Genomic DNA, 12,627 nt, shown 5'->3' with positions numbered 1-12,627 from the left:
GACACACGGAGCCTGAAAGCTTCCTCGTGTCCCGAGCGTCACTTCATGTTCTTGCCGCCTCGTCTCCTTTGCTGCTGCACTCTTCCTCTTCCTCTCAGACGCTCACACTCCTCAGGGAGCGGCGAGGTCAGACAGGCAGCCATGTGGTAAATGGTTTGATGAATTATTGATCTGATAACGTTGCTATGGAGGAGACTGGAGACACCCAAACATGTCTGGCTGTGCTCCTCTTCTCATGTTGTCTCCTTCTCCCTCTGGTTAAAGCTCAGACTGGATAATGTGGCCTGAAGTTTATTGGTGATGGCACATTTACTGAATTTGATGAGCTTCCACATTCCACTTTATAGAAGCAGTGCATTGACGAGCAAAGTGTGACGAAGACAAATGAAGACAGAAGACGATGAAGCTCATTACATTCGGTGTACACAGTCCCTCATCTCTGCACTTCTCTCGTCTCTGTCACCGCCGATGTCAGCCGGGTGACAGAACTCAGGGTGACAGATTTGAGCTTTAAGAAACAATATCACACTTGTTTTGTGGAGACGTCTTCTCACTGACACCACCAGCTTCAGCCTCTTTGTGGTCTGTGCGTGCGTGTGCGTGTGTGTGTGTGTGTGTGTGTTCTGATTACTGATCTCTTCACTGTGGCCAGCGGCGGCACATTAAAGTTAGATGTAGCCAAACTTTGACGACAGACTTTGGGACTTGTTCACGTTCTCGTTAAAGTCTTCTCAGTTAGAGGCACAGACTTGGATGACGTGACTGTAGATCCACTTACTGAGGCGTGTGAACATTATAATCGGGGTGAGACGCCTCCACAGGTGTTTCCTCAGCAGATGGACTCTTCATGTCGTGTATTCCAACAAACAGGGATTCTGTCTCTTTTCATGTCCCTTGCTGGTGGTTTGGACTCATTTGATGTTCAAGCTATTTTGCAGCAAATGTAAAACTGCAATTCTGGCTCAGCTTTTGTTTTTCATTGTTGGTGAAGATAAACACTGTGTTGGTTGTCACCTAACCTCTGCCTCAGATCCTCCTGTTTCAAGTCTGGCCGCTAAAGGCCATCCTAACAGCTTCCTTCTGCCTTCCTCTCTCCCTTTTATCTGTCCTTTCCTCTCCACTTCACTCCGCTCTGGCTTTATCTGACCTGACTGACAGACCGTCCGTCCTCTTACCCCATTAGAAAGAGACAGCAAAGCCTGTGTCTGTGCTCCTGTCATTGAGAGACGTTGGCGCTGACTAAAGCTTCTTTCCAAGTTTGAGGAGAATAGAATAGTAATTGAATAACGTTCTGTATAAATGGAGAGGTCACACGGGGCCGTCCGCCAGCGTCTAGAGGCTCCTGACAGGCCTAGAGGAGACGTTAACCCAGTGGGACTAAAGGGTCAGTGTGTGAAGTACTGAGGTGACGTCGCTTTGTAAAGGTGAATCTGGAGTTTATTAAGAAAAATACAGTTTGTGTGTGTCAACGAGTTTCACCTGCAAATCTGCCCCCGAATCATCTTAGCAAGCTGACAGTATTTTGGCAACGAGTCGTTGACGTGACGTGTCAGACGGTGTGTGTGTGTGTGTGTGTGTGTGTGTGTGTGTGTGTGTTAGAGCATGAATACCAGCAGGTGTCACGCCCTAAGGAATGTACTTCACTGCAGTGGCTTGTAAAGTTTGTGACACAAGATTGACACCCTGTGTGTGTGTGTGAGGAATTGCGATTGTGATATTAAATTTCTCTGCTTTCAAACTGGGATGATTTGCCTCCTCACACACACACAGTGTGTCTTAATGCACTATCCAAGTTAAGGGCCCTAATTTACCACATGATCAGTAATGACCCGTTTCACTCAGGATTTGCATGTGCGTGCGTGCGTGTGTGTGTGTGTGTGTGTGTGTGTGTGTTGACAGCAGTGTGTTCCCCTCGCCTAAGAACAAAGCTAATGGTTTGCGTCTTTGATGGGTGATGTGGGAGCGGCGGCGAGCTGAGCTAATTACAGGCGGAGTCACTCAGACGCCGCACGAGACGGAAACGATCGCTGCGCAGCGTTTAATTATTGATCCTGATTAAGACAGCTGCTGTCTGAGAAACGACCCTGCAGTGTGTGTGTGTGTGTGTGTGTGTGTGTGTGTGTGTGTGTGTGTGTGTGTGTGTGTGTGTGTGTGTGTGTGTGTGTGTGTGTGTGTGTGTGTGTGTGTGTGTCAACATCAACATTGCAGTGATTAAACACAACAGAGTGACATTTCCACCATTGAAACAACACTGACAAAGAGCTGTACTGCATTCTGTTATCATGTATGTTCTTCTACTATTTGTCCATAACGTCCTCTCAGCTACTTCACGTTATGGAGCGACATCACACAAGCTGCAGACTGATGAGAGAAGGCACCCGGAAGTTACTTAAGGATAGAGATCCATGACAACATACAAAGGGTTCAGGGTCAAAGGTCAGAGTGACTATAGGATAGAGATCCATGACAACATACAGAGGGTTCAGGGTCAAAGGTCGGAGTGACCATAGGATAGAGATCCATGACAACATGCAGAGGGTTCAGTGTCAGAGGTCAGGGTGACCATAGGATAGAGATCCATGACAACATGCAGAGGGTTCAGTGTCAAAGGTCAGGGTGACTATAGGATAGAGATCCATGACAACATACAGAGGGTTCAGGGTCAAAGTTCAGTGTCACTAAAGGATAGAGATCCATGACAACATACAGAGGGTCCAGGGTCAAAGGTTAGAGTTACGAAAGGATAGCGATCCATGACAACATAGAGGGTTCAGGGTCAAAGGTCAACATATTAGTATCTTAACTAGCTTCAGAGGTAGAGGAGCTTTTAGCCGCTGATATTGAGGCTTTAACTGGGCCTGCAGCAGCACACTGGTGGACACTGTTGCCCAAAAGCTGTTGACAATAAACCATTTAGCTGTTGCGTAACATAATTCTCCTTCTGTGCCGTGAGATAGCTCTCTCTCTGTCGGGCTCATGTCTGCTCCGCTCGCTCCCTGGCCTCCCACGTACCCGACCGGCTGATTAACGCTGCCGGCTCCGATTTTACACCAAAGGGGGAGAAGCACGGCAAATGTCAAAACGCTTCAATCTGCTGGTTTATTCAGCGGCCGCTCCACAATTCTGTTATGTAAGAGCCGCAAAGCTGTGTGTGTGTGTGTGTGTGTGTGTGTGTGTGTGTGTGTGTGTGTTTTGATTGCGGTTTGATTCGTCTAAATTGGGTTCAAAAAGGCACTTAATGCTCCTCAAACATCATCAGATCTTTCTTTGATTCTTCAAACTGCTCATTTTGTTTGCTTAAGATCCAAATCGCTCAAAATATCACAACTTTACGATCTTTAACCAGAAGCATTAAGTCTCCCTCCCAGTGACTAAGCCTCTGCTGATGGAGCTATTTGGGAAATAAATGTGAATATTTACAGGCATTTTAGGATTTAACATCTTCATATATCTTCACTTTTCTCTTCCTTCCTTTTGCTGCTTTGTGTATTTTGGGTCAATAATGGGGATATGTGATGTTGATTTGCACGCTGGCTTCATTTCGTCGATCACAGTGGTTTGAATTTGTTCTGTTTTATTACTTTTAAGAATACAATGGACGAAGTTCTGAGCCTGAGGTCTTTATTTTTCCTCCTAATGTCCTCCAGCTTCCACGATGCTGCAGTCCAGTAATGATTCATGTGTGTATGAATAATAATGAATCACTTTTTCATTTCATTGCTGAACAGAACGTCTGACAGTCTGCTGACGTAGAATAGTCCTCTATACAAACGCTGTCGTGAGTTAAACAATCAGTGAGTTCCTTTTAATGTTCTGTAAACTTTGTAAACTTGTTTTGAAAAACAATCTTTATCCACCTGATTTATGGACCCAATGGCACTGCAGCACAGATAAACATCCCAGCTGTGCTAATTACAGCCACGCTTAAATATGAACGATTCATCAGATCTGCGGCTCTAAAATCACTAAAATCACCGCTGCTCATATCTGCACATTCAGACGGCTCAGAGCAGGAACGGTGATTTATCAAGGGAGGGAGAGAGAGGGATGGAGAGAGAGAGGGAGGGAGGAGAAAAAGAGACAGAAAAGTGATGGCGTGGTTATTTATGATTCAACACACAGAGAGAGAGAGAAGGAGGGGGATAGAGAGGGAGGGAGAGGGGGAAGAAGGGGGGAGAGAGAGAGGGAGGAACTGGAGAAGAAGGGGTGAGAGAGAAAAGGGAACACAGGGGAACAGAGACTGAAAAGAGAAGGGGGGAAGGAGTGAGAGTGGAGAGAGAGAGAATAATAGGGGACAGAGAAATAGAGGGAGTGAGAGTGACAGGTAGAGATGTGGAGAGAGCAGGAGAAGAAGAGAGAGATTTAGGAGGGAATGAGGGAAAAAGGCACCAAACTCAGGCAAGTGTTTACAAATGATGGATGATAGGATGCAGAAGCTTCAGTCTGAAGGCCGAGCAGCCTGGAGACATTCAGAATGAGAAGCTGAGGAGACGTCCTGAAGGTCTCACAGGTCCTGATGAGGACACCAGAGAAGTTCTGTCTGTCGCAGTGGGACCGTTTAATGTTTAAAGGCTTATTTGTAGGCATGTTGCACACACACACACACACGTTTCTTCTCTTCTCCTGCCCTTCACGGCGCCCTCTGAGGGTCTCGCTGCATTACTGAGTCCATCCGTTCCGTCTCCATTAGGAGCGGAGATGAAAGCAGCGCGGCCCCGGCGTCTGCTGGGATCGATGGGAATATTTTACAGCCTATGTAACGTGACGCCATCGATCCCTAGGCCGCCGGGCGACCTTAATGTACGACGGGGACGACCTTGACAAAGAAACATTCTGTGCATTTCAAACTGAGTACAAACACTGAACTAATCTACATAATGATCAGAGTTATTACTTTGGTGCTCTGCTGCTGTGATTGATTTATACGATGGCATCTCTCTCTCTCTGTCTCTCCCTCTATGTCTTTCTCCCTCTCTCTCTCTTCCTCTCTTCCTCTTTCTCTCTCTCTGTCTCTCCCTCTATCTCTTCCTCTCTCTCCCTCTTTCTCTCTCTGTCTTTCTTGCTCTTTCTCCCTCTGTCGCTGTCTCTCTCTCTCTTCCTCTCTTTCTCCCCCTTTCGCTCTCTCTCTCTCCCTCTTTCCCTCTCTCTCTCTCCCTCTTTCCCTCTCTCTGCCCCCCTCTTTCCCTCTCTCTCTCCCTTATTCCAAATGTCCTCTGCGTCTTATTGAATCGTATACCGGATGTCATTTCGCCGGGCGCCATTGGTCTGGACTTAATGAGCGCTCGCTGAAGTCGCAGCTGGGACAGCGACTGAACTTCTTAAATATTCTCGGGGCCAAAGGGATGTGGAAGTTATCTCCGCTCTGTTCTGATTGTGTCACATCGTCGTGTTCTGCTCCTCTGATCATCTCCCTTTCAAAGCCATCATGGGTCAGCGGTGATTGAGATTGCTCCTCTCAGCCGCCATCAGTCTGAGATGAAGCTCAGTGTGTGTGTGTGTCTGTGTGTGTGTGTGAGGTGAAACTCTGAAATCTAAAGACTTTTCTGTGTCTCACTTAAATGCTTTCCGAGAAACTTTTCTCCCCATGAGGTAAGAAGTTCAATAATAAGTGAAACAAATAACTCTACTCTTTTCTGATTGGTGTATTTATGCTTGTGTTGCATTTTGATTTTGTGTCGTGTTGTTGTCGCAGACGTGCATGCATGATGTCCATGACATTCATTAGTTTTGTTTATCACTGTGTGTGTGTGTGTGTGTGTGTGTGTGTGTGTGTGTGTGTGTGTGTGTGTGTGTGTGTGTGTGTGTGTGTGTGTGTGTGTGTGTGTGTGTGTGTGTGTGTGTGTGTGTGTGTGTGTGTGTGGTACTGCGCTGCTCTGCCATATGGACCTCATATATTTGCTGCATTGCTCATCAAATCCCTCTGAATCTCACTGTGATGGAGTCGTTCAAACCTGCAGACAGACGTGGAAACAAAAACACTCAATTGTCTCCCGCTTTACTATTAATTGGCTGACAAAATCTGCTCTGTTGACTCTATTATTACCAGAAACATTTCATTTTTAGCTTCTAATTCTTCTATTCTTGTCTGCAGCTTTGCATCAACCTCAGATTTGTCTAAATGTCAACTCGTTTTAACATCCTCCCATCTCTCTCTCTGTCTCTCTCTCTCTCTCTCTCTCTCTCTCTCTCTCTCTCTTCTCTCCTCAGTCGATCAAAGCATGTTTGAGAACTCCATAGCTCAGCAGCAGAGTCCTCAGACCTCCAGGCCGGGTCAGCTGTCAGCCCGCCGCTCCCCGGGATCCACCAACTCGGGCAGCGGAGCCTTTGACTCGCCGTCATCTGGAGGCCAGCAGAGGCTGAAAAACGCCATTAACCTTGGAAAGGCTGTGGGGGCAAAGGTCAGAGTCCTAAAACTGCATCTGAGTCATGGACAGAAAGTTTGTCAAAAGAGTTCTAATAATGGATTAATTGAATGAGTCAACAACTAAGTGAGAAAGATAAATATTTGCTGGTTCATGATGACGATGGTTGATATGAAACAAACATATAGAGTGTGTGTGAATCTGTTTCCTTCAGGTCAACGATCTGCTGAGGAGAAAAGAACCAAACCACATCGGGGACATCGGGGTCACAGAGGTCAACAAGAACATCGGGGCCATCTGGGGCTGCATGGACCAACACAACCAGACCACTGCCAACAGGTACACACTCACACACACACACACACACACACACACACACACACACACACACACACACACACACACACACAGACACACACACCTGACCTCTGAATGCTCTACCTACAGCTAATCATTACGGTCACATTACATTTTAATCGACTATGCTGCTTAAAAAGTTTGAATTCTAGTAAATGCATCAAAACAGCGTTCAAAAATTTTCCAAGGCCGCAACTTCAATTGAACCATAAAAACTAAAAAAGATTTATTATAGTGGTAGGGAAACAAAATCAGTATTACATTTGTGTTGTGCTCAGGGTCAAACTGGGAATAATTTAAGATATCTGTAGCAAAATTAGTTTTTTAATTCATGAAGGCACAGAAAAGTGACTTAGAATTTAATGAAAGAGACACTTTGACAATGTTAACAACCCTCACACACACACACACACACACGATCCAGTTTGTTTCTGAAGTTTGTTCCAGACGGCCTGTTTGATTCAGTCATAGATGAATCTAATCTGCAGTTTGTCCGTGTTTGTTGTTTCTGACGTTTCGCAATTCTCTCACGATCGCCGTCCCTCACACAGTCTGTAGAGCCTGATCGCAGCGTCATGGCAACTAATAAACCTCCATCAGCAGGTGCATTGACTCTGTGAGGTTACACAGCAGTTAGGTCATAACACTGCACACACACCCAGACAGGAAGCACCCAGCCTCCATTAAACAGGTGCTGTTGTGAGGTAGGGTTAGGGTTAGGTTAATTAATTGTGTCTACATATCTGAAGATGTTTGACCACTACCTTCCTCCTCCTCCTCTTCTTCTTCTCTCCTTCCTTCTAGCCACGCCTCCTCCTTCGACTCCTTCCCTCGGTTGGACCCGCCGCCCCCGACGGGGAGGAAACGTCTCCCACGAGCGTTGAAGACCACCCAGGACATGATGATCTCCTCCGACCCTGTGGTGTCCTCGCCAGACACCGCGGACTCCTCCTCCTTCCTCTCTTCCCCCGAGAAGTCACCTGTCATCGCCAAGGAGGAGCCGGTGAGAAACGGCGAGGAGCAGCTGGGCGAGAAAGAAGGAAAGAAGCAAGGAGAGTCGACGGGCGTCACAACACCAGAGAAGAAACCCGTGGCAGAGCGGGAGATGAGCAACGGCAAGACGGAAGGAGTGACAAGAGGAGGAGAAGAAGACGATGTGGAGGACAGGAGCAGCGAAGGAGGTGTGGAGGTGCAGCAGCTCCAGCTCTCTGTGCCCGACCTCATCAACAAAGATCTGCCCTCGCTGGAACCCAAAACCAAACCCTTAGACGTCTGGCAGAAGGCCCCCGGACCGGACTCCCGGCTAGCCTCGACCCCCCGCTCCGGGAAGAACCCCTACCGCATCAGCCTGGACGAGGAGGCGCTGCTGGGCAACGGCACCGCCTGCAAGACAAACACTGTCGCCAACGCCACCGAGGAGGCAGAGCCACACCCGGACCTGCTGTCATTCGAGTAGACGGCGGGTTCACAGCAGGACATCATCTCACAAAGCTGCTTAGGTTCTGCTCCAGAGTCTCTGCAGACGTCCAGGTGACGACCACATCTAATATTCACCCTCACTTTTTTAATATTTAATACTTTTAAACTTGCTCTATTTTGCTTTGGGGCAAAGGGAACAGAAGCTTCCTGTAACCAGCACAGAGATGTTTAATACTTTATAAGCCGTTTTAGCCTCAGTGGTGTAATTCAGCTCATTAGAAAAAACACAAACCCGATGATTTTAAATACAATTATCAAGAAAGACGGCTGAAAATATATATGTTTTGTGTTTTTAGCGATGGTCCAAAATGTGCTTAAGTAATGAATGTGATTAGCTCTAAATTGATTGAATACATACAATCTGGTGACGTAGTATCAGTGTGACATCTTAAGATGATGTAACAGTATGAACATTCATCACATTCATTTTCTGGCATTTGTTAGATTTAAAGGGACAGTGCGTTGCGTGTTTGTCAATAGTTCTACCACATATATATTAGAGTTTATCTGCGTCTGGCTGCTGATTACACACAACAGATGATGTAACGCTGCTTATTTTTGTACAGAGACTTCCAGTCGATGCAGTGTAGCAGATGTTAAGCCGTTGAAATCATATTTTGACGATCATTGAGCAGTCGATATTGATGTCAGGTAAAATGAAATGAAGTGGCGAAAGAAGGAAACGAGTGTGGATGTGTGAGAGAGCGGAGGAGTTCACTTTCAGCTCGTATCAGTGAGGCTGAGGAGCAGAAGGAAGAAGGAGGAGCTGGAAGTCTAAGAGAGAGTCGATCAGTATCTGAGTCCAGAATGCTCATTAAAGAAATCCAACAAGGAGAAATGGTAGAAGAAGAAAATAGGTTTCTTACAGGCTTTTATTGTGGCGAGCATAACGTCTATGTTTGTACTGTAGTAAAAGAACAACATGGATCCATAAGGTTCCATTCAAAGACCTACTGAAAAATCATCTGGTTGAGCTGAAAGTGAATTCCGTCTGAGCGAGAGGAGGAAGATGAGGAGGACAGACTGAGGAGAGAAGAGAGAGGGAAGGTGATGAAGATAGAGAAAGAGATCCAAGTGTTTATATTCAAGGAGGTGACAGACCAAAGTGCATCAGACGCTCGTATTCACTCACGTTCTGCTGGGAGCTTAGAGAGTTTTAACAAGCAGATAATTAATAACAACACGTCAAAGAAAATACTTTGTTAAAGGCTGTAAAGTCACACTTTATATACAATATACCAAAGTCAAAGTGTTTTATACAGTATAAGAGATGTGCTTGTTTTAAATCTGTGTATTTTAAATGTATGTTTCGTGTGTAAGACCACACAGTTTTTATCTGACGTAACGGGACCGAACCTGCCAATCATCCTGCTTTGTTCCTGTCAATCAGTACATCTGCATGCAAGCTGAAGTTTAGATTGTAGTAAATCTGAGTCGAGGAAAGGAATAACTGAACTAAACTGCTTTGAGCTTTTAATCTGGAATCTACAGGCAAACCTGCAGTTTCAAGGAAATTCTCGGTTCCAGATTTTGAGTCCGAATAAATTGTTGATAGTAAAAAAGTCTCAAAAGGGAAAACCTTCAATAAACACGACCCAAAATGCCACAAAAACAAACTCAATTGTTAGGATTCACATTTCGACTCTGGCTCTGTAAACTCAATGCTTTGCAAGTTTTTCACGAGCTAAATTTTGTCTAAGGAAATATTTGAACAGTGGTATTTCACTAGAAAAAGTCACAAAGTGCAAAAATGGATCCAAAAGCTTCACACAGGGACGATTGACTGGCAGCCGGAGAGGCGTTTTGGGGTCACGGACCAACAGAATGAAGGGAATGCGGAGCCGGATTCAGCCAAAGAAAGGAACCTTTGTCTTAGTTTGAGTCTCACTTTGTCTCTCTGTGTCTTTATCCTTAAAATGTCCTGCAACGTGGACAAAAGCCAAACCATTAATGTGGAGAACCCAGTGAATGTAAGTGCTAAAACCTTATGGAGATGAATGTGCAACGGCTGTCAGTTGAAGAGATACTGAGTCCAGGTTTCTATCATAAACCTTCTCAAGATTTAGTTTTAGCCCAAATGTGCTGTAAAAACGTCCATCTTGAGTCATTTAGTCCATAATTTAGTAGTAAAAGTCTGGTTTTCTGAGAAGCCTGCAGAGAGTGTGTTTGCTCTCTTAGCTGTTTTCGCTGCTTTTTCTCCTCATTTGATTCCACGCAGAAAAATGTGAATCCTTCACATTTAAAGCAGTGAGCAAAAGTAAATAATGACGTATGTACTATGTTCTAAACGGGAATAGATTTGTGGCGGGTGACGTTCCAAGCCGACGCAATTCCCAATGAACTATGACGTGAAGCAAGACTGCCAAGTGAACAACATCATTAAGTCAGATTCACTACATGCTCACTTTGTGTGTCATTAACTTCAATTGCCGTTCTTACAATAAACTGGACTGGAAGTAGAAAGGTTTAGGACTCAAATATCGACTGAAATGACTTGAACAGGAAGACTGCAACCTTTACTTCAGCACTTGGCTCCGATTGGTCTAAAATACCAAAACGATGATAAAGGGAACTTCCAGGTTCCTCGAAATAAAGCCCATTACCGAGACTGTCCACTGGTTCTTACTCAAAGGGCATGACAGCAAACACCCCTCTCTGGTGCTGTATGTAGCTCCTTTAGCGCCATATCAAGCGCTAACTTTGAGCTAACTTTTTGCGTTGACATATTTGAGGTCCCTTTATAGAGTGGAGAGATACAAATACGTGTTGTTATTTCAACTTTGTTTTCAGTCTCGCGTTCCAGATTTATTTCTGCGGTTGTCGTGGGAAACAAAGGACATATTATATGCAATGCTGACTGCTAGAATGAGCTCAGTAGAAAGGAGCAATACGCAGATGACATAACAGTGTTTTTCACAGAGCGCTTAAGTGGTTAACATCATGAAACTCTGACGTCTTTTACTTCACCGAGTGTTTGTAAGAGTTCTGTAACTGCCAAAAATACGTTTAAGAATCTGAGGACGGCGCGATGACGGAAGGTTTAATCACGTCGTCACTCAGCACAGAGATAATTACTGCACAGGAGTTTCTGACCTGACAGAACACACACACACACACACCTGCTCTGATGTAATAAGACACCGAATTGCTGCTCCTTATGTCTAAAACGCCTGTTTTCTTCCAAATATTTGACACTTTTTCGGCTAATGTGTCATCGGCACAAAGAAACATCACTGAAGGCGTTTTAAGACAAATAAACACACAGCAGCTCTGAGCAGATTTTCTAACTAAAAACCACTCAAATCATTTCCTTTTCCACTGGATGATGAAGGATCAGTGCTGTATTTTGCTGTATTTGTGTTGAAATATTCGCCGGCTCATTTTATAATGTTTGTGAATATGAAAATCGCTCTAACAAATGAAGGATTTATTTTGATGAAATGTCTGAGAATCTATTTGTTCTCCATCTGTTTAGTTTGCTGACAGAATTTGATTTTTAAAACGTTTTTTTGTATTGTTAATGATTGTTTCTGTGCTGAAGCTTGTTAATGTCATTTCAGCAGTTTCTCTGATAAATGAAGGAAGTTGATGGCTGCACACTAAAGCCTTCATAATTTAAACCTTAACTATTGCAAATAACATGTCATTTTAAAATTTTTATATATAATGAACATACACAACAAAAATCCCATTGATTCATTTATTTTTCATTTTTATTTCACATTTTTCTGATCTATGATTTTTTTTAAGTGGGGATTTAATAACTCCTGTATTGACTGTAATCTTTAAAAATGATGAAATAGACGAATGGTGTCTGTGTGTCTTTGTATTCTAATGATGAATGTGAGCGTTACCAACAAATGCATCCTTTCCTGTGATAATGCTGAAGCCGCTCACCACAACATCCTGTTTTGACGAATTGGATGTTCTGGACGGTTTTTAGCAGAGATGTTTTTCTGACTCTGTGTCGGCCTCCTGCACAGACAAGCTCTTCATACGGATTAGGAGACTTTTCCAGGCTCTTTTATGGGAGAACTTGGGAGAAGCAGGAGAGGAGACAGTGACGCTGCGTCTCTCATGTTTAATTCATCTGTTAGCCCCAATTCTGATATCTCATCATGGAAATCATTGACAGTTGTTTACCCTAATCTCCAAACTGGGGATGTAAACAACTAATCAACTGAGATGAATTATTGAAATGGCATATTTGCTTATTGAACCAGGCCACCATGAGTCACAGAGAGAGAGAGAGAGAGAGAGAGAGAGAGAGAGAGAGAGAGAGAGAGAGAGAGAGAGAGAGAGAGAGAGAGAGAGAGAGAGAGAGAGAGAGAGAGAGAGAGAGAGAGAGAGAGAGAGAGAGAGAGAGAGAGAGAGAGAGAGAGAGAGAGAGAGAGAGAGAGAGAGAGAGAGAGAGAGAGAGAGAGAGAGA

General features: G+C 44.5%; 1 protein-coding gene across 2 annotated transcripts in view; it reads left to right on the top strand.

Moving 5' to 3' along the window:
- The window catches only part of LOC143003649 (carboxyl-terminal PDZ ligand of neuronal nitric oxide synthase protein-like), a 104,688-nt gene extending 92,686 nt beyond the window's left edge, over nt 1-12,002 (top strand). For both annotated transcript variants that reach the window (XM_076154421.1, XM_076154420.1), the window contains exons 11-13: nt 6,208-6,398; nt 6,577-6,701; nt 7,524-12,002. In XM_076154421.1, coding sequence (XP_076010536.1) covers nt 6,208-6,398; nt 6,577-6,701; nt 7,524-8,175 — 968 coding nt within the window. In that variant the 3' untranslated portion in view covers nt 8,176-12,002. The remainder of the gene's footprint in view (nt 1-6,207; nt 6,399-6,576; nt 6,702-7,523) is intronic.
- Nucleotides 12,003-12,627: the final 625 nt, after the last annotated feature.

This window comes from Genypterus blacodes, unplaced genomic scaffold (assembly GCF_046128005.1).
Source record: "Genypterus blacodes isolate CSIRO-AG114 ecotype Tasmania unplaced genomic scaffold, CSIRO-AGI_Gbla_v1 ptg000062l_1, whole genome shotgun sequence".
Taxonomy (NCBI): Eukaryota; Metazoa; Chordata; class Actinopteri; order Ophidiiformes; family Ophidiidae; genus Genypterus; species Genypterus blacodes.
Note: the sequence above shows the minus strand (reverse complement) of the source record. Positions and strands in the feature narration are given on the sequence as shown.